Here is a 21,844-nt window from a genome sequence, read left to right on the forward strand (position 1 = left end):
TTTTGAGTTTTCCATGCACTTTATTCAGCTGAATATTTTTCCATTATTCCTTTTTCATAAAATCATACCACCATGTTTGATAAAGATATATATATATCTTTATATATATATATATGTGTGTGTGTGTGTGTGTGTGTGTGTGTGTGTGCGTGTGTGTGTGTGTTTGTGTGTGTGTGTATGTATATGTACATAAGCACATTTCATGCAATCCAACACGTAGATAGATGTTAGATAATTCAAAAATTGTGTTGCAAAACTTACTTCTTAGATTTAATAGATGTAGTCTATAGATTGCATTTTTTTTTTCCAACAGAATAGGTTACTAGGTAGTGATTGCCCCTGGTGGATCCTTATTTAGAGATCACAGCAAGTTACAACATTGAAAGTGACCAAGTATTCTGTCAGGCTTTGTAAGTACTGAATTGTTTGGTGTAATTTTCTACATGATAAAAATAGTTATAACAATATGTTTTGACTGTTTCTTTAAAATTTAGCCAGAATCACCAATTCTCGCAGTCTTTACTTCTATGAGCGTCTCAATCTGTTTCTTAGATTAATTTCAGTGATCTTTTCACTGGGCTTTTTTCAGCCTTACTTAAGTAAGTCTTACTTGCTTAAGTCTGATTTTCCTCAAAGCATACAGAGTAAACTGACTCTATTAGAACAGAGGTGATTTACATATAGCTCCCCTTATCATTACCAAGCTCAGAGTCCTTGACCTGACCTACAAGACCTCCATCATGGGACATTGAATACCTTGTCTCCAATCAACATTCCTTTTATTCATTGACCTTTCCAGTCTCTTTGTCCATCAGTCCCTCCTCAGAGGGAGATTTTGCAATTGTTGCTTAGTTTTTCTGAACACATGTAATGTACACAGTTGTTGTTCATCTGTCTTTCTTCAGAAATATGCTTATATTTCACCATAGCCCCAAAGTCTTCTTGGCCTTTACTATAAGACTGCCTTTCACATTCCTGTAATCTCTTTACCTTGATTTATGTCTATCAGCTTGAATCTATCATTGCTGATAGAGATATTTCATGTGTTAATTTTCCGATTTTCCCAATTGAATGGATGGAGCTGGAGAACAGGGAATGTCTATCTTTGAGTCCAAAATGGATCTGGGACATGGTGGCTACACCATAAATATCCCTTGAATGATGAAGGGAAAGGAATAATCACATATTTATTTGGACAAGGAGTTTTATGCCAGTAAGATGAATGATTAATTTACCTCAGGAGAAAACACTGTTTTGTCTTTTTTAGAGATACATTTTTCAGATTGATTATCTGCATTATGTAATTCAATTTTAATAAGGCATTTCCATAGTTTTGTAAATTTCAAAGTCAATCCAGTAAAAAAATTTTAAAAATTCTCAAAAATTCAAACAAAAAATGATGTAGCACCTACTCACTATGAATCTTTCCTTGGACTGAAAATGCATTTTTACTGATTAATAATAGTTAAGTTTTTTATAATTTATAACTACAACACTTCCTTAAAACATTATATTTTTGACATCATAAAATAATAAAGAAATATAACACTATTTCTTTCCAAATATATTTAAAAATAAAGATTTTTCTGATTGACATCTAATCATCAGTTACTTAAAGGCATGGATGAAAAATAGGTGTCTATAAAAGTAAATATAAAATATATACAACTACATTGATGAATATACAATACTTTTATAATAGCAAGATGAAAGAATATTTAAATGTAGATATGCATAATTTAGTATTAATTCTGTCCCTCAGATTAACTTTGTAAATCTAATTAATTTAATGGTTAAATTTTAAATTTTAAGATACTATTTATGATCATAAATAGTAAAATATTTTCTACCATTTTTAGTATTATTAGCTTATTAATATTTGTTACAGTTTTTTCATTTGGATTGATTTTGAAAAATATTTAAATATTATTACTTTTACATAAAATTAATAAGAATATTCACTGATATGTTACTGAGTATAAAAGAGAAATACTAAATAACAATAGAGAAATACACAAGAATCATACACCTTTTTTCTTTGTGTATTTCTCAAATTCAGCATTAATGCATAATTTTAAATGGTATCATGTGTGTTAACTAACTTCTGGACTAAGTACAATTTATGTACATTTGTGGGAATAAAAAAAAATGACTATCTATATGAAGCTTACATTTACTTTTAAGATGATTTTCATTATAATTCAGTGTTTCTTATTAAAATTCAGAGCTCCTAACAAATATGAGAAGAAAAGACTGATTAATAGCACTGATTTCAAAAATATTTCTTCTGGGTTGAAATGATCATAAATAGTAACAGAAATGACATGTACTGCAGTTTGGGGTTAAGAGAGTAAACATTGTACAAGGAGAGGGGGAAAGAAGACCTAAATTTAATGAGGTTCACTTTTTTGCTATACTTCACTACTCAAAATTCATTGTTTTCTTCATTATAATGGAAGCAATCTACATGCCTCCAATGGAATCGGGTTTCTTTCTCACATTTACACACTCCTTCATGTGCCACTACCCAATAAAAGACAAAACTACATATTGGGCAAGTAACGATTTCTTTCAAGGGTCTGAATAACTTTGCTGTCCTCCTCTACTGCTCTTTCCACTCTCCCTTTCTTTCTCTTGCTCTAAAGTTTGGCCAGAATCACAATTCTCTCAATCTTCACTACTATTAGCATCTAAATCTCTTTCTTGGATTATTTCAATGGTCTCTTCACTGGGGATATTTCTAGTCTTACTTCCTAACTGATAAAAGTAAAAGTCTCTGTAGGCTTTTTTCTTACAGAATTCTCAAGTCCATTATTATCCTTTCTTATTTCTTCCACTTCTGCACTGAATAAAACTTACCAACAATAGTGTATCTCCACTGTGATATCAACTCTCACCAATAATGTGCTAACTTAGATATTTATACTCTGTGTTCTCCAAAAAGTCATGAAATGTCAAGATCAACTTTGGTAAGATAAGAGTTATTGACTGTTTTTTCATTTTTAAATTGATCATTTTTGTACATACATTGCTATAAAATTAATTAGAAATTAAACTCTGATAAGAGTGTTAAAAAAGTACATAATCAAATTATTAGGCTTCATTATTCAATATAAATCCATATTTGTTAAATCATAGAATAACACTATCTGTGGGAGTGAATATTTCATAATTATAACTTTTTTATTTAAAATATTACTAATTAAAGGAAAATTAAAATTGCTTATACCCTTTCATTTTCTTTAATTATTTTTAGATAGTAAACTGTCAAAACCTTTGTTTATGTACCTTTTTCAGTTTGATAACTCCTTCTTGTGTATCCTCATCTGTGACGATGTCAAACAAATTCCCTCCATCTCCGGGAACAATAGTGTATTCAATTTCCGCATTTTGTCCAAAATCAGGATCCACAGCTCTTATTCTTCCAATAGCTGAGCCAACAGGAGAAGATTCAGGAACTTTCAGATGGAAGATGCCTGATAAAATATATGTAATTTGCATTGACAGTGAACTAGTAAAGGAAGATTATCAGGTTTGAAAAATGTAGACTGCACAAAGTAAATCAAATTTGGAACATTATAGAGCAAAATGCAAAGGCAATTTGTTGTCAAGGATTATGATTATATGTAATAACTTCATTTTCACTTCAGTAGACCTGCTTTTGATTTTTAAATGGGTATTATAAATAATAGAGTGTGCTATATTAAAATTACTGTGTGGAAATATTTTAATATGATGGATATCAAAGTATACCTTCTATGTGAGGGTAAAAGTCTTCATAATTGTCATCAAAGTAATCAATACCAATAAAATAGAATCTAAAACACAATAAAAAGATATATATATATATATAATATAAAAAGATATATATATATATATAATTAATAAATTGATGATAAATAGATAAAAGATAGATGGATAGTTATTTATGAATGTGAAGGTTATGTATCCAGAAAGTAATCATTACAATGACTATGAATTTATCTTACAATGAACTGAAATAATAAGCTGTACACTAATACAAAATTCTACCTCGATGAATTTAAATAAGGCATATTGGAGACAAAGATTCAGCTCATTTTTTTAAAGAGAGAGAGAGAGAGAGAGAGAGAGAGAGAGAGAGAGAGAGAGAGAGAGAGAGAGAGAGAATTTTTTTAATATTTATTTTTTAGTTTTTGGCAGACACAACATCTTTATTTGTATGAGGTGCATCAAACCCAGAGCCACGCGCATGCCAGGCGTCAGCTCATTTTTAATACATATTAACTTGGCATACTTTCTAATATTTAAACTGAGTACATAAAGTTTGAACTCCCCAATTTTTTTTCTTTTTCTCATTAAAGGAGAAAAAATTAAAATGATTATTTTTACCACCAAATGGAATACTTACATTACATGAAATAAGTACTGGATCAGAAAAAAATGTAAAAAAAAAAAGAATACTTATCTGTGGAAAATATTCCAGGACTATGAAAAATAGTAGACATAATTTAAAACCTTTGTCAAAAATTTAAAGTTTGAGATGAAGAAAATAAATAGGACATACTATTTTTTTACCATCTCATCAAAGTGAATATTAATGGGGTAAACAATAATATTCAAATCAAAGTTAAAAAAAGGAAAAGAAAAGGAGGAAATTAAAAGTGCAGATGCTAAAATGAATGAAGAAGTTCAATGTTTAATTTTGATACTGGATTTCCAGTTTCAAATTCTATAAATAAATTTTGAATGTCACTTTCCCATGGACAAACAAAGTGCAGTGATTAAGTTCTTTTAGAATTCTAGTACATATGTGAATATTGAGTTATGACGGCACTCAAGAATTTTCTTGCATGGTGAAGTTCACTCAACAAATTACTTTTAAAAATTATAATCATTTGCTTCAAGATGGCATGAAAAATTATTAAATTAAGTCACTTCATTTTTCATTAACAATTATTTTTATAGAATATATAGTTATTTCACAACCAGTTGGCAAAACTTGGTAATCTCATCAGCCCTGGTAACAGTTAAATCTTGCAGCTACCCTCTACCTCCCAAATATTTCCCATTTTTTCCCATTTTTTTTCTTGTAAATTATTTTGAAATCTGCCTTATTTTAACTGACATCGAAAGAACATCACCTCAATAGAACACACATTCTGTCTTAAGAGGGCCAAATATCCACCCAGATCTTGTTTATTTGATGCACAAGAAAGAAGGTATATATATATATATATATATATATATTTGGGGTTGGTACCAGATATTGAATTCAGGGGCACTCAACCACTTAGTCACATCCTCAGCCCTATTTTGTATTTTATTTAGAGACAAGGTCTCACCAAGTTGATCAGCGCCTTGCTTTTGCTGAGGCTGACTTTGAACTTGCAATGATCCTGCCTCAGTCACCTGAGCTGCTGGGATTACAGGCATGAGCCACTGTGTCCCACTAGAAGGTATAGTTTATACTGACCTAAAATAATTGTGTGTAAGTAATTAATTGTTTAGTATTACACATGTAAGATGACTTTCTGAAAGAATACACTATACAGTTTAAATAAGTAAATATACAATACAAACTTTCTTTTTAATTTTTTTTTCAGAGTAGAAATTAGAAGTTTATTAAAGGACAGCAGAAAAGACTTCTCCCGGGGGAAGAAGGGGACCCAAGAGGTGGAATCCCCCTTTTTAAATTTTTAATGTCTATTAAATGGAAATATGATTTATTAGGAAGTGAGTCTACAACATTTGATTCTCACTGTGTGATTGGGATAAAAATCAGAAGAAACAATAAAAGCCTTAAATTGATAGTATGATTAGTCACAGTCTAATCTCATGGTCCATCAGTGTTAGAGTCTTAAATTTTTTGCTGAAAAAATAGAGAAATGAGGTTTAAGTTGAATGAGTACTATAAATCTCCCTCTAATAGGATATTTAGTTAGGAAATTTATTGTTAAACATTACAAAGTAAAGGGATAAAAATTGATTTGAGAGCAATAGCATGATGCTCTATACAGGGGATTTTTGTTGGGTTGGTGAGGATATCTCCCTGAGGAGTGCAGGGCAGGTGTTGGATGATATCTTTAGGGAAATAGGAGGATATAAAGAGCATAGGGTATTTCTGCAGACACCTTCCAATATATTCAGTGAGAGCAGCTTCAAGTTGCGTATTAGATTTCATAATGTAGCTTTTCATTTGAAAAGTATAGAAGCAAAAATAAATAAATTGTATATTGAGAAAAATAATAAAGACTAGAGTCATGTCTACTGGATAATGGTTAGTGAGTATGGAAAGTCTAGCCAGAACTGAGACCCTTATTGTGAGAAAAAGCACTTTAAACTTTGACGGGTACCAAATAATGCAGACTAGACATGAAATAACCCCCCTTGAAGACACTATGCCGAGATGTGAATTTTATGCTTTAAAAAAGAACACTTTATAAGGCCATTAACAATAAATGTGAAGATAGCTATTCTTTGTAGTACTCTGTCAATCTAAGTTATAAGTTATCTAAGCAGTTCTTTTTGAAAATTGTCATCTCAGAGCATTCTCACAAATTTCATTAATATTTAATGGCTTTGGAAAACTTGTGATAAATTCAGAGTGGCATTGTCCATAGATGGTTGATGTAACAGCATTTGACTAATCTGTATCCCTTAAAATTAAGACATAATGAGTAAAGAAATTATTTATCACTTACATTTCTTCTGTGCATCGAGGTTTTAGTGCATGTAAAACTCAAATACACAGAACAGTGGATTTTCTGTTCTTTACATAACAGACATATATTTCAATAAGGTGAAAGATGTGCATGTTCATTAAGACAAGCATTGCTCTGTAAAATACTGCAGCTGGTAATAGAAGCTACAGAGTACGGAAAAAGCCAGAGAAACTGTGCATTAGTCACATCAGATTGTTTAGGTTCTGTCGGTTTATTTTCAATGACTTGACATTTTATCATTTCTAGAATCTCAACAGCAATAAAGCTGGGGTCATTCAGATTAATTCAGAACTCTGAAGTAATCTTCAGCTGTGCGAAAGTCGAATCGTTTATGATGTACTATGAAATTACACTGCCATCATCTTCTGGGTGTCCTACTTTTGATGCATATGAAACATCTTAATGGTACTACCTGTACAACACAGATTAAGAAATAAAACAGATGACAAGAGATTGTACACACAGTAAAATATATATTTACATATTCATCGAATGCACAAATGATGCTTTCCCAAAATCCCTTGGGAAAGAAGAAATATTACAGGTAATGATCTAAGGTGGAATTTTAGTGATCAAATTTATATAGTTTCCTTCAATTTTTCCCTTTTAGAAAATTCAGAAGCATTAATGAAACTATCAAGAGAGATATATTTACTTAAAAGAATATAAATAATGTTTTAATTTACTGAGAAAATATAAGATATAACCAAATATATTAAATGAATGAACAAATTATAAATATCATGAAAACTTTCAGCAATGTGAAAATTTTTAAAAAAGATGAAATAAATTGTTACATATTTACTTTTGAAATACATTTCATATTTAAAGCAATAAGTCTTCAGATAACAAAAAAATTGTGTAAGAGCTCAACATTCAACTATTTATAAAGATCATTTGTATATGACAGGTAATAATTGGAGCTTAAAAATACTAGAAGTTCATTGGATTAAATAAATGAGAATGAAGGGAAGGGAGAGATGGGAATAGGAAAGACCACAGAATAATTTGGACATAACTTTCCTATGTTCTTATATGAATATACAACCACTATAACTCCACATTGTAAACCAAAAAAATGGGAAGTTATACTCCATGTATGTATAATATGTCAAAATATTTTACTGTTATGTATACCTAGAAAGAACAAATTAAAAAATTTAAATACTAGAATGTTAGGGTCTGTAAACAAGTCAAGATGGCGCCTGGTATTTTGCCAGAGGGAGTGGTTTGTGAAGTAATGCCAGAGAGCCATTAAGTGTGGAGAGTCCTTATTGGTTGACTGTTGTATCTAGTTTATGTTAATTAAGATAAGCTGTGTGGAATGTATATATACCCCTCCTGTCCTACAATAAACGGTTCCCACTCCTGCTGTATCAATGTACACAAGTTGCTCGTCACCCCCCTGGTTAGTTTGCTGCAGCCGGACTGTGGCACTAGAATGCTAGAAATACGAAATGTTTAAGAATAAATTGATATGAATTATTAAACATTTTAAGAACTCAAAATTGTATCCTTGAGCCCACCTAAATAATTATACTATTTTTTTAAAAAGTTTACATTTAATATTCAGAATGTGTATATGCATATACATACACAATCACCTAACTGTAGATTACATAATTAGATTTAGACATAGAATTGTTTAAATAATGATCCTGTATGCTTTTTCCTTGAAATGCCATCTAATTGCACCTAATTGCATATGATTTGATTTCTTAAGCAAATGTAATAATAGACAAATAATGTAGTATGTAAAGAACATACCAAAAGAAAGCAACCAACACCGTTGTAAATTTAAAAAAAATAATAACTTTATAGAAACTTTACCTATATCTCTGTGACCTTGGGCAAAATATTTAGTAATTCTTTTATTTGTAAGATTGGTGTAATAAAAATTTTGATTCACCTTGTAGATTTATTTTCAAAAATTCACTGGTACAATAGTAAATAAAATTTAGTATTATATATATGTGTGTGTGTATATATAATAACATAATTTATATTATCCATTACTACTAATTAAATTTTAAATGATATTTTTATTGATAATGTCCCCATGAATATGCATTATAATATTTTTTCTATATGAATAACAGTAAGAAAGAGAAAGCTGCATATAAATGTGTGAGAATGAAAGAAAGTGAGAGAATGCTGAAAAATTATTTAAAATTTTACTAAAATATTTATTTTCTTATTCTGAAAATTGGAGAATTCAGGAATAACAAAATATTTTGATAGTTTAGTAATATTTTAGGACCTCTATCTTCAAAATCCTAAAGCAGTTTTTTAATTAAAAAAAAATAAAGTCCACAAGAAAAGACCTTTCTGATGACAAAATTGAATTCAAGCTGGGCTTTAACCAAACACATTAAACATCTGTAAATAGGACCTCAGGAATGACAAATCTATCCCTACTCAGTCTCAGAATGTCTATGAGACCAGTGACAATAAATGTGAAGAGAACTAGTGTTCATTCTACTCTACTGATATAAGTTTTCTAAAAAAGTTTTGAAATTTTTCACCTTAAATATGTTCACAAACTTATCATTACCTAAAGCCATTGAAAAACTTGTATCAATTGAAAGAGAAGCATTTTCTAGCAATGATTGACTTAGTAAAAGTGCAGGCTGAACATGTTTTAAAATGTCAAGGATTGGGCACCAACAACTTTACTATTTTAGTTAAATTATTTCCCCTTTAAAATACAATAGTAGAAAAAAAATAAAGGAAATTCAAAGAACTCAGAAGAGGAAAGGAAAACAAAATGTTTGTAAAATCTAGTGCAATTTAGAAATGTTTATATCTAACACAATCTCAGTTCTCAACAACTAAAAGAGAAAAGAATGTTTACAAAGGTTATAAATGTCCCTTCTAAATTGTACAAGCATGTACATGAATTGTTAAGTATATATCTAAAATTAATGGATTAAGTTTTATAAATTCTATGTAATGATAGCAATAAATCTTTTCTAAGAGTGATAAGAACTCATCCATCTAAAACTTCTGGTTCTATGCAAATAAAACAATGCAAAAATATAGGGCCAGATGTAAATCATATTTATATAGTAAGTTAATTACTTAGCATGCCTGTAATTCAGGTAAGAGATTAGGTCCAACTGCAGCTTCTAGTAGCTTTGTCCACAGGATGATGAAGACAATATAAAAATGGATAAACAGATTTTTTATAGTTTTGTCTTTTTCAGAATTCAATAATTTTCTTTTGAATGATTACATAAGAGCATAAATTTGTACATATTTATGAGGTTCCCCATCTTTTAAAAATATGTATATATTGGGCTGGGGATGTGGCTCAAGCGGTAGCGCGCTCGCCTGGCATGCGTGCGGCCCGGGTTCGAGCCTCAGCACCACATACAAACAAAGATATTGTGTCCGCCAAAAACTAAAAAATAAATATTAAAAATATTTAAAAAATATATGTATATATTGTGTAATGTTCAAATGAGTTTAAACATATCTAGGAGTGTTAACAATTTAATGTCATTGAAGAATTTAATTGAAAAATCACAAATATTAGTCTAGCATGGCAACCTCAAAGGTCTGAAGCAATGTATATAATTCTATTCTGTGTGTGATATTTAGACTGAGAGTCTGAACTGAGCCAACTTGATATTGGGTCTGTGAGGTCATCTAATAGGAAACAATCCACAGAACCATCAATCCATAGAATCAATCCACAGAAACAACCACATGAAAAAGCTAATAGGCTAAGAATTTCCTGCCTTATAATTTTCTTTGTTCAGCTACTCCCACTGTGATCTATCAACTCCAATATCAGAAGGACCACTGGTATATTAATCTGTATAAATTCTCATCTTGTTCCTGTCCTTTCCATATCCACTTGAAAAGTTTGATTTATCATTTCAATAAAATATTAATGTGTGGCCTACATATATTCCCAATGCCCCCCACCTTTTTTGTACCAGGGATTGAATTCAGGGATGCTTAAACATTAAGCCACATCCCCAGCCCTTTATCATATTTCATTTAGAGACAGGGTCTTGCTGAGTGGCTCAGGGTCTTGCTAAATTGCTGAGGCTGGATTTGAACTTGTGATTCCCCTGCCTCAGCTTTCCAAGCTGCTGGCATTACAGGGGTAAGCCACCATGCCTGGTTTCTGACATTCTTTTATTACTGTATCTGACAAAAGACAACCCTTAATAGTTATAATTAATCTTCTAAAGAGGAGAGATGTATGACTAAGAAAAAACAAGAAAGACAGCTAGATATTGGTTTAAATTATGATCATTAATCTAGAATTCACCTTCCTCATTGCTTGCAAAGTATGCAGATGCTAAAGTAACTACCATTCTCTTTTCATTTCTATTTTAAACCAATCCACTCTCCACAAACTCAGCTTTACTAACTTCACTAATTCTTTTCCCAGATAAAGACTGTGAACTGTATTTCACAGAATGAAATTAGAATGGTGTTATGTAGATTTTTCACTTTCCCAAACCTGCAAACAATTCCTCACTAATATTCCTATTATTGGAATAGGTACAGCATCTTCATTTTTCTCCTTCTGCCCCTCTCCATTTCCTCAGTGAATGTCTTCTCTTGGATGAAAACAATGTTGAGCCAGAACATCATCTGCAGCAGTAACTACAATATAGTGGTCAGTTTTTTGTTCCCTATTAATTCTCCAAGATATTACTCCCCAACTGTAGGACACAGCAAAGCTAGGAGTTTGGTGTGTCCTTGTTTTAAGGTATAGTTTTGCTTCTCCAGGTCTGATTTATCTGAGTGGCAGTGAGTGAACAGCTCTTGGAAGCATCTCATCCTGCAACCCCCAAGAGCAAGGAATTGCCTCTACTTTGATAGAACACTGCCTCACCCTCCAGATCCCTCAGTGATGCACTCCACACACAGATTATCAATATGAGGAAAATCTCCTTTGTAGGACTTAAAATGACTCTAGGGTATTTTTCCCTTCTGCAGCTACATCTTTACCCTTTATTTTGTTATCATGTAATTATTTTTACAACAGCTTTCCTTGGGTACTTCAACATTCTTAAACATATGGAAAACACTATCCCAAGGATTTGCTCCCTGTCTGGGAAAATAACAGCAGCCATTGTGATCTGCCCTGGTTGCCGAGGAGGCTCTTCTCTACCTGAGGCTATGAAAAGAACAACCACACTCCTTACTTTGATTATATGGGGACTCTTCATCACTCTCTCAAATAATACCTCTGCATAAACTTTTTCTATTATTCCCCATACTCTATAAAAAGTGTTTTAAAAAAAACACAAAATATCTTGTTCTGACTAATGACTCAACAGTCTTAAATGCATCCTGACATTTTCATTTTAAATTCTACATTTGACTTGGGACAATACTTGGCTAGATGATATTCACTGCATTTTAGCATCATGGTAAAAACTGCAATAATAAACTTTTATTACATCTGTAAGCATCCCCCTCCCGCTTTTTAGCCAATTTCAATTGAGATATCCTTCATCTTCCCTTCTTACTATTGAACTCCAGCAATATGCAAATACTGGTACAATTTATCACACAGTCTGTTTTCACAATCAATATTCTTAACTGAGATATTCCCAAGAATAGACAGTGTTCATATTTGATTATTTCACAAAGTTTTTCTTTTGCTCCAAACTGAATCCAGGCACTCTTTTAATTATTGTCCCCTTTTTAACATAATTTCTCCTTTATTGTCACTGTGACCTATTTCTACCTAACAAGCAAGCCACATGTAGACTTAGGCTGGTTTTTGAAGCCACTATTCTGTTAAAGATTTCCTCTGATATTGCCAGTTTTATTTCTTTGTCATTAAATTCTTAACAATTTTTCTGCATCATTCAACCCTCTTGATCATTCCCTCTTTTCTGAAGGACACTTCTAACATCTCTTACATGCTCTATATAGAGTTCTGGTTTCTCCCACTTCACACTGTCCCCTCCCCAATGCCCTTTGTTATGTCCTCAAGATCAGATAAAATTCCTGCTGCATGTTAGCATCATATGGAAAGATTTGGATACAATGCTGCAGCCCAAGAATAACCCAAAGAAGAGTTACTTTAGTGGTTCTGTGTTTAGACCTGAATAACAGGATTTTTTACATTCCTTCTGGTTCTATTGACAATCATGGTCAAGAGCCATTGTCTCCAGCCACCCCTTTGATTTTTCTCTTCTAGTTAATTTCATCTATCCTCTTGACTTCATTTACTCTCTTCACACTAATTTTTTTTTATATTTTAAATTTCTCTATATACAAATTCTGAGTTTCATACTTGGCAAACCATTATGATGTTCCAAAACTTCAAGGCATCGATCTTGATGCATTCCACATAGAGCTTATAGGATTGCCATGTCCCCCAAAAGATTTCTAATATGCACTGTCTCAGCAAGTAGTATTTCTCCTGTTCCATAAATTAAAATCCTCCATTGATAGAAAATAAATACTACCATTTTTTATCCAATAAAATTGTTCAAATCTATACACATATTATCATTTTCACAACTACCATAGTCTTCGCTAACAGAGATCTCACACATATTTCTTCTCTGTATTACTGTTATTGTGTGCTAACTGAGTCTCCCCTAGTACTTCTCTCTGAGGTACCTGCAATGTCTTCCTCATGCTCTTCTGCAAGAAGAGACAGGGTCATGTCTATCACTCACAGGGAGTGAGTACATTATTTTATGTCACAGAAATAACATGGAATAAATGTATAAAGCTTTTAGAAAGTCAATGGACATAAATATGAAGGAAAGAAAGACATTTTTAAATAGATATTACCCTTTAAGAGGAATAAATATTTTTAGGAATCATTTCTAAACTGCTTTACATTTTGTAGCATGTATCTAAAATCTTTTCCATCATTAAATATTTTTATCATCACATTAGAACTATGATGTCTATACTGTTATCATAATTCCCATTCATACCCTGGTAGGGTATGACTATGAACATACATATTGAGTAGGGAGGGAATGCAGGTATAAGCCCTGAGTTTTAGTGTTTCTCAACTTCTATGGCATAAGAACTCCCACCATAGACAATTTAAAGTCAACAATGTGTCATCATTGAACACAGTCCTGGGAGATGTGCCCTATAAGCTCAGATAATCTGTTCAACACCTGTTTCAGGTGTTCTAGGTTATGAGAAGGACCAGTCAAGTGGCTCTCTGACCCACAGAATGATTACTTTATTTGGTTTGTTCACTTGGTCTCATTTTACTACCTGAAATCAATTAAACTGAGACAATATTTTGTTAGTAAGCAAGCTTTTAAAATACAAATAACTCAAAATTAATACTTTCAGCCATATTGAAGCATGTACATTTCAATAATGTGTGACTTAATGGGTTAGGCATAAACAGGAGGGTTTCTATTTTCAAAGTTTAAAGAGCACAGTCAGTGAAAATGTGGAGAAAAAGATCATTAGGAGATATAAAAATATTCAAAAGGGGATGAGGCTTTAAAGATAAAATCAATTTATTTCTACACCCTTTCTATGCCTGTAGTGCAAAAAAAGAAGGAAAACTGACTACATTTTTTTTTCTGGACTTCTGATTCTCCTTTCCTTTTTACAAAGTACCTCCTATGCAAGTATAAGTTTTTACATCTAATACTGCAGTTATAGTAGCTACAGTTTCAATAAACATATCTATATTTCCCTACAAATCTAATTGTCCTTTATATTTTTTTTCAAAAAATTGCATTGGAATTTCAACAGCCCATTCATATTACTTAATTATTATCAGAATAAAAACCTCTTTCACATTCTATAAAATATATATATATTCAATACATATGAATTATATACTCACTATTCCTGTTACATGGTAATAAACATGATGTAGATCTTGGCAAGAGTTCACATCCTTTCAAGTGCATCAATAACTTTCCATTGTTCATTCATCTTAACAGAGTGCATTTAATATTCCCTTAAATCCTCCATTAAATATGTAAACAGTTCTTTCGGTTGACTTTATCCCTATAATTTCTGATTAATCAAATAAGATATAGCACATTAAGAATTCTAACATATATTGTCAAATGACCGTATCAAAATATTCCACAAAAAATAATACAAATTTTCTTATGATTTAGAAAAAAAAATGAGCACCTTTAAACTAAGAGCCTATCTGGGCATGGTGGCAGATGCCTGTAATCCCAGCAATTCAGGAAGCTGAGGTATGAGCATCACAAGTTCAAAGTCACGCTCAGAAAATTTAGGAGGCCCTAAGAAATATAGCAAGACTATGTCTCAATATAAAAATAGATAAATAAAAATGGCCAAGGACGTGGCTCAGTGGTTATTTGCCATTGGGTTCAATTCCTGGTACCAAAAATAAGCAAACTAACAAAATTTTAATAAATATTTAGACTTTCAAGACTGGGATTGTGGCTCAGTAGTAGAGCACTTGCCTTGAACCTGTGAGGCACTGGGTTTGATCCTCAGCACCACATAAATAAAAATAAAGATAGATATAGATATAGATAGATAGATATAGAAATACTTAAAACAAATAAATATTTAGACTTTCAAATTCAGCTGACCTCATCTATTTATTCAAAGGTTTGGTTACTCATGAATTTCCTTTTGAGACTTTAATAAGGTAATCTGGAAGAGATGAAGTTTTGTAATAGTCTCTCTCATGGCAGAGTTTAGTTTCTTTTAGCCAAAACCAATTCCTTAACTGACAGTCCAACTAGCTGTCTCTTAATTTGATTTCTTAATGGCCATCATACCATCATGAATCATGTGCATATGCACTGGCTTTTCTTTTTTTCTATTGCCTGTATTTGACTGTTGGACTTTCCTTGTTTAGTTGCCAGTGCCTTAATGTTTCACAAGCTATTACTACAAATCTCTTCATGTATAAATATCTATCATTTATTTTTCAGGAATGGTTTCAATGCACTCTTTGATTTTTTTCTCTCTCCCCCTTCTCTTTCTCCTTCCTTCTTTCCTTCCTTCCCTTTCTGTCTTTTCACTTCCACTTTTTCATAGTTCTATGTATACAAACCTTTAAATAGGATGTCATGTTTTGCAGTGCTGTAAGTATTTCAGTATAGCTTTGGTTTCCCACTAACACTATTATAAGAATATTATTTCAGGAATCAATGTAGATATCATTTCTTCCAACATTTCCATTGTTCTGTAATGATATGGATTCCCATCCAGTACATTTATATATATTGTGTTCATAAGTTTATCACTGTTTTTATTCCAAGTTATGTGATTGTCAGTTACTTAAAAAATCTATACTTGGTGCTTGAGGGAAGAAATTTAAAAATGTATTCTCTTTATGCAGGTTCAAATAAAAAATTATATTATTTTTACATTATTCAATTACTTCAATTTATTACTTCAATAAAACTGCAGTTTTAATTATTTTTTCATTCAATGATATATTTTATTACATCTAATATTTGTTAATAAGATATATTTCTTACATATCAGAATTTTGTTTCCAAGGTTTTTACTATTACACTTGGTTCTGTGTTGCTCTTATTAACAAAACGGTTTCAAAATCCAGTTTCTTTGTATAGCTCCTAAGACCAATAATAAAGCAAAAATGAAGTAGAGAAATGTGAACCATATGGAGTTAAAGGTAGCTTTAGGATTCTTTCACAACTATGGTTAAAGACTGTCACTAATGTCAGAAATTTAAGTAATAAAGACTTGATGTGCTTTTCTTCATCTTCTCATAACTTCATTTTCCTTTCAAGATTTTTCATACTCTAATGATAAACAGAGCATGATTTCTTTAATTCAGTTATTTTTTCTCTTTGTGTGAGAGTTCACGTATCACTTCTTTGCTTATATATCTTAGAAATATTTCTTTGTGGCTTCGATTTTGAAAACACTTTTTAAGGATTTTAAAGCCTTTTTCAATGGCCTTTTGCTTTCTCCCCTCCATCAAGCTCATCGTATTAACACAAAAGCCATCTTCTTGCTGAAGTCATTTCTTCATTGGTCTTCCTCTTACTTAACTTCCTTTTTGAGTCCAGAAGATCCCCATGTCCTTTCCACTCTGTTATTGAGGTATCTCCAGGCTCTGCTTCACTTACTGTTTCTGTGGGCTTTCTCTACACTACTGGATACTTCAGTCCTTATCACATATCAAAGCTATTTTATCTAAAAAGCAATACATGGCATTGCCCTTCTGCAATAATGTAACATAAATACATAGTGTATACATATTACAACTTTGTAACATTTGTATCCAACTTACTCCAGGCTCAAAGGCTTTGATTAGCCATATTATGGGGGTGTTATTAGGTTTTTGTTAGTTTATTTTTTTGTGTTTGGTGAATAAACAGGTTGCCTGCCCTTAGCCAGAATTTCCAGGCAAGATAGGAAGCGAGGTGTAAAACATGCACTTGAGAGTAACAAGGAAGCTTGTGAAAGGAACTGAGTGATCCTCACCATATCCAGATGAGTAGTACAAGGCCTTCTCTGAACTCAAAGGCCAGGAGATATTCTATTTTATCCTAAAATGTGATTTTGTTTTTCTGAGACTGTGTGTATGCTTGTGTATATATAACCGCATAAATATCTATGTGCGTATATGTTTATACTCTTGAATTGACCCCATTACTTAAGTAATTTGATTTCATAATATATACTTTAGATCAGCTTGTTAGATGGTTTAGCCACTTAAAATTCATGTAATAGAAATCATTAATATTTTTGTAGCTTACTTACAAATAAAGATCCTCTAGAGATATCCCTGATTGTAATAGATAGGAGCCATAGAACTCTCATGCAAAACATTTTTAAAAGAAAATACTTTCTCTTCATATGATTTCAGATAGAGTTCTTTTTGTAGGTATTGGGTTATTTCCACTTCTGATCCAGTATTGTTGGTTTCATTAGTGGACACTTTTCTGGGTTACTTGGAGGATCTTTTTGGGTAAACATAGGCATCAAAAATAAATTTCCAGAGAGAAAAATTTCTAGAGAGAGAGTTAATTTAAAAATGGAGTTCCTGGATGAATCTTTTTTACTTTTTAAACAATATAGCATTGCAATTTTATTTCTGAAACTGAGTCATTATAAGAGTTAAGTGAGAAGAAACATCCAAATCATTGTCACACAACAATTTCTATGTTGTGTGAAACATAGTAATTTATTAGTCAATACCATAGTCATCATCATCATTATCAGACTGAGAAAAGTTATAAAATCCTGGGGCAATCCATTTTAAATCAACAGTAAAATGACAAACTATTTCCATAAGTTTTATACAAATACATTTGCCATTTATGGTTTCCCATGTCCTTTTATAGAAGAAAATGGATGCAAATGGGGGTTTAATAAGTCATACATGCATATGAATACACATTGCCATAAAGCACTGTGATAAGTAAATTCTAAGAAATTATGTTGTGCATGTTTAAGCAATGGAAAAAGTATGTCAAATTCATCTGAAGCAAGATTTTTTATCATAACTGCTTAAGAGTCATGAGCAAATATAGCTAGTCTGGGGAATTCTCCTTTAAGTTATTTATGTAGGAAATAAATGTTTTCTTGACATTAACATTCAAATAGATATCATTTCAGTTCATAATTTTATGTCACATTTGCTGTTTAATTGCTCCATATGAGAAATGTTTCTACTAAATGAGCACTGGCCTCGAAAGAAATGGTTTTACTGTGTATAAATGTATTCTGTCTTTTCCTCTGATGAATGTAATTCAAAATGATGTTACACTAAAAAGGTTTTGACACAAAGACATGTAAAACTTCAGGCAGTTGGACTAATTTTTTATTCATGCAAAACATGAAAACCTTCTTCTTTCAAATAATTCAACAATATCTCCCACTTATTATAATGCCAGACAGTGGTTCAAATGTGCATGTAATACAATCATAAAATAATTTGATCACATTGATCTGCTAGGTAATTTTCTATTGCCCTCTCATTTTTCTCTTTATGAGTATAGGCATTTTAATATATGTTATGATTGTTTTAGAGGTGCATTTAAAATAATATTGTTTTAGAGTGGCATATAAAGAAAACCATAGTTTTTATTTTTAATATCATGTTAAATTAGAAGAATTGTGAACTTCAGAGTTTAAAAACTTGTAACTTCAATTCATTGTTGATAACTGAGTATTTATCTCTCTAAGGGTCCATCTTCTTTATAGGTAAAGTGATAAATATTAATCTAATAATGTTATTGTAAAAAAGAAAATAAGACTGTAATCATAAAGTTTATGGAATAGCTTATAAATGTTCTAACAGTTTCAATGCTCTGATCTCTCACATACTTTCTTGTTTAATCACCCTTAAAAACACAAATTGAAACTTGAATAAATACCCAACAAGCCTATGGACCTATCCATATTCTTTTACCCCCTACATATGATCTAAAGTTATCTTTCTGTTTCAGTGGGATCTAAGCAGGAATTTGTGTCTCCTAACTATATGTAGCTTCTCTTGAATCGAGACTTTCACTGTGTATTTTCCAGGTCTATTATCCCTGCCCAAACTTCTACAAAATACTCTTCACCCATACTTGTAGGACATGACTTGCTGCCTGCTTCCCGGTCTTGGGGCTGCACATGTGACTGGGATGGCGCCTGTCAATCAGCCAGTAGGTGGTGCAGTGGTGACAGAAAAAACAGACCACCTCCAGGATAGATAGGTCCAGGACTCTTCCGCCCTTGTGGACAGCTCCTGCCTTTGCTTACAGAACATGGGAAGGGTGTACACGTGAACTCACTCCACCCCTCTGACCTTTATCCTGATTGGCTCCTGTGCATTATATTAGCTGTGTGTACTTCCCCAATAAACAAGATCCTGCTTTGACCTGTCTCCCTAGCGTGTCTGATTGTCCTTCGTGGAGGGAGGGCAGGGTGTGGGCGCCTGGATGCAGACGGCCAGTCAACCTTTGCCTTTCTTGGCTCATCCTGGTCAGGGCATGCTTTCCCCATCTCTCCCGCAGGTTAGGAGGAAACCAGGGGCTAAAACCCTGACACATACCCACTAATAGGACATCTTTCCACTGGTAGTGGTTTTGAATTTCTGACCTGGAAACACCACTATCACCCATATAAATAAGAATATCACATTTCCCAGAACATATTTGCTACACTATAGATTCCACATGCTTTTATATACACAAAACCTGAATCTGAACCCATGTTTAATATCCTACATTTTACAAGCAAACAGAATAATCTCTCAATCTATACTGCTCAGTAATCTATCACAGCTTGCCGTATTTAAAGCAGACATAAAAAAAAAAACAGAAAGAAAGGAATAAGAAAAGAAAGAACTAAAGGAGAAAAGAAAAGAAAAACATGGAAAGCTTTTAGAATTGGAACCATATTCTTTAATGAGATCATATGATAGGTAATCAAATTAATTATTTGTTTCTCCTTTTAAATTTTTTTCTGTTTCCCTCAATGGAAAAGTAAGAAAAAATATTGCTTTAAGGAATTTTGTGTTATTTCTCATAACGTTATCTAGTAAACTTTGTTATATACTTTCCATGTTCTAAAGTTTGGTGTTATCTTTGAAACAAATTCATACATTTTTTAAATTGACAGAAACTATGTATGTTTAGCATGAATCACATGGCATTTTAAAATATGTGTCCTGGTAGAATGGTTCAATTGACTAATCAACATATGCATTAAAGTATAATGATTTCTAAATGCCATTCCAAACATTTGGCAATTAGACTTTCTGATTACTAAATAAAAAATATACCAATGAAGAAAATATAGGTTGAAACTATAAAGAAAAAAGTTACAAAGCATTCAAATATGAAAACATGTAGCCAAAACAATAAAACATACAATTATTTAAATATTCTTAGTGCTACAGATTTTAGTAGATGAGCTTCCTAATTGTCCTTCTGAAGTGGAAAAAAGAAAAATCATTTTGGTTTTTAAACTCTCTAGACAACTACCTGGTGACTTAATCAAATTTCTTATAAAACTATGACTAAAACCATTCAGCATCAATATTCTAACTCTGAGGAACAGAGAAATAATTCCCCAAAATGCACTGGGAAGTGAATAGGTACTGATTGGTGTTAAATGTAATACTGTAACAGAAAACTAGATGAAATACAAGTGAGAAATACTCATTTTCAAAGGGAAACACAGAGTTATAGAGAGGATACAGGTGTGAACCATTCTATTATCAAAAGGAATTGTAGCAATTTTCACCTATTGCAAAACTAAAATGAAATAACTAGTCAGAACTAAAATAATAAAATATCATCAATATCATTCTATGCACAAAAGTATATGAAAATAGTTCCATGTGTATATTTACAAAAACGTAGTCACAGAATTATTATGTTAAATATATAATAAAAAATATGATGGTACATGTGTTATAAATATGATGTCTTATATCAGATTATGCATATTTGTGTTACATCTTAAGTTAATAATGTATCAGGGTAAGATCCCACCCAAACAACTATAAATATTTTGTTTTAGTTAACATTGATTTAATAAGTCTGATTGTTCAATTATTAACTCTATTTTCTATTAAAATAACATGGGATGTGAATTACATTGAAATTATAAATTGTGAAGTCATGCAATTTTTATCTGTTGACTTATGCTCCCTAAAACCAAAAAAATGGGAAATGATTTTAATTGCTAATGCATTATATAACATTGTAATTCAATAATTTCAAATGGCTCTGCAAATTTTGAGTTAGGGTAAATTACATACTTTTGGGGAAGCGAGGTGGATTGTCATTGACGTCACTGAGGGTGATGTTGACTACTGTTGTTCCAGCCAGTCCTCCTAGTTGTCCTCCCATATCTTTGGCTTGAATGAGAACTTGGTATTGTTCTTTGACTTCTCTATCCATGTTTGGCAAAGCTGTTCTAATAATACCTTAAGGGGGAAATAGTAACAGAAGACAAACATCACAAATCCTGTACTTTCCTTAATAAAATAGATTGCAACCACAATAAAATGATTCTATGTAGATTCACTCGCAAAGTTATGCTGGCGAAAAATCATGTGTTATTTAAAAACACCTTAAATGCTCAATACTTAAGATATAATTTAATATATTTTGGAAACAACCCTACAATGAGATATAGAGCAGCAGTGAGGAATTATTAAAAACTACCATATTAGTTCTAAAATGTAATTAAGA

General features: G+C 31.7%; 1 protein-coding gene across 1 annotated transcript in view; it reads right to left on the reverse strand.

The window, feature by feature from the left end:
* Cdh12 (cadherin 12) overlaps positions 1-21,844 on the reverse strand; it is a 646,257-nt gene that overhangs the window by 57,560 nt on the left and 566,853 nt on the right. The window contains exons 6-7 of the mRNA XM_076856175.1: positions 21,409-21,576; positions 3,289-3,476 (exon numbers count right to left, since the gene is read on the reverse strand). Coding sequence (XP_076712290.1) covers positions 3,289-3,476; positions 21,409-21,576 — 356 coding nt within the window. The remainder of the gene's footprint in view (positions 1-3,288; positions 3,477-21,408; positions 21,577-21,844) is intronic.

Source organism: Callospermophilus lateralis, chromosome 5 (assembly GCF_048772815.1).
Source record: "Callospermophilus lateralis isolate mCalLat2 chromosome 5, mCalLat2.hap1, whole genome shotgun sequence".
NCBI classification, from domain to species: domain Eukaryota; kingdom Metazoa; phylum Chordata; class Mammalia; order Rodentia; family Sciuridae; genus Callospermophilus; species Callospermophilus lateralis.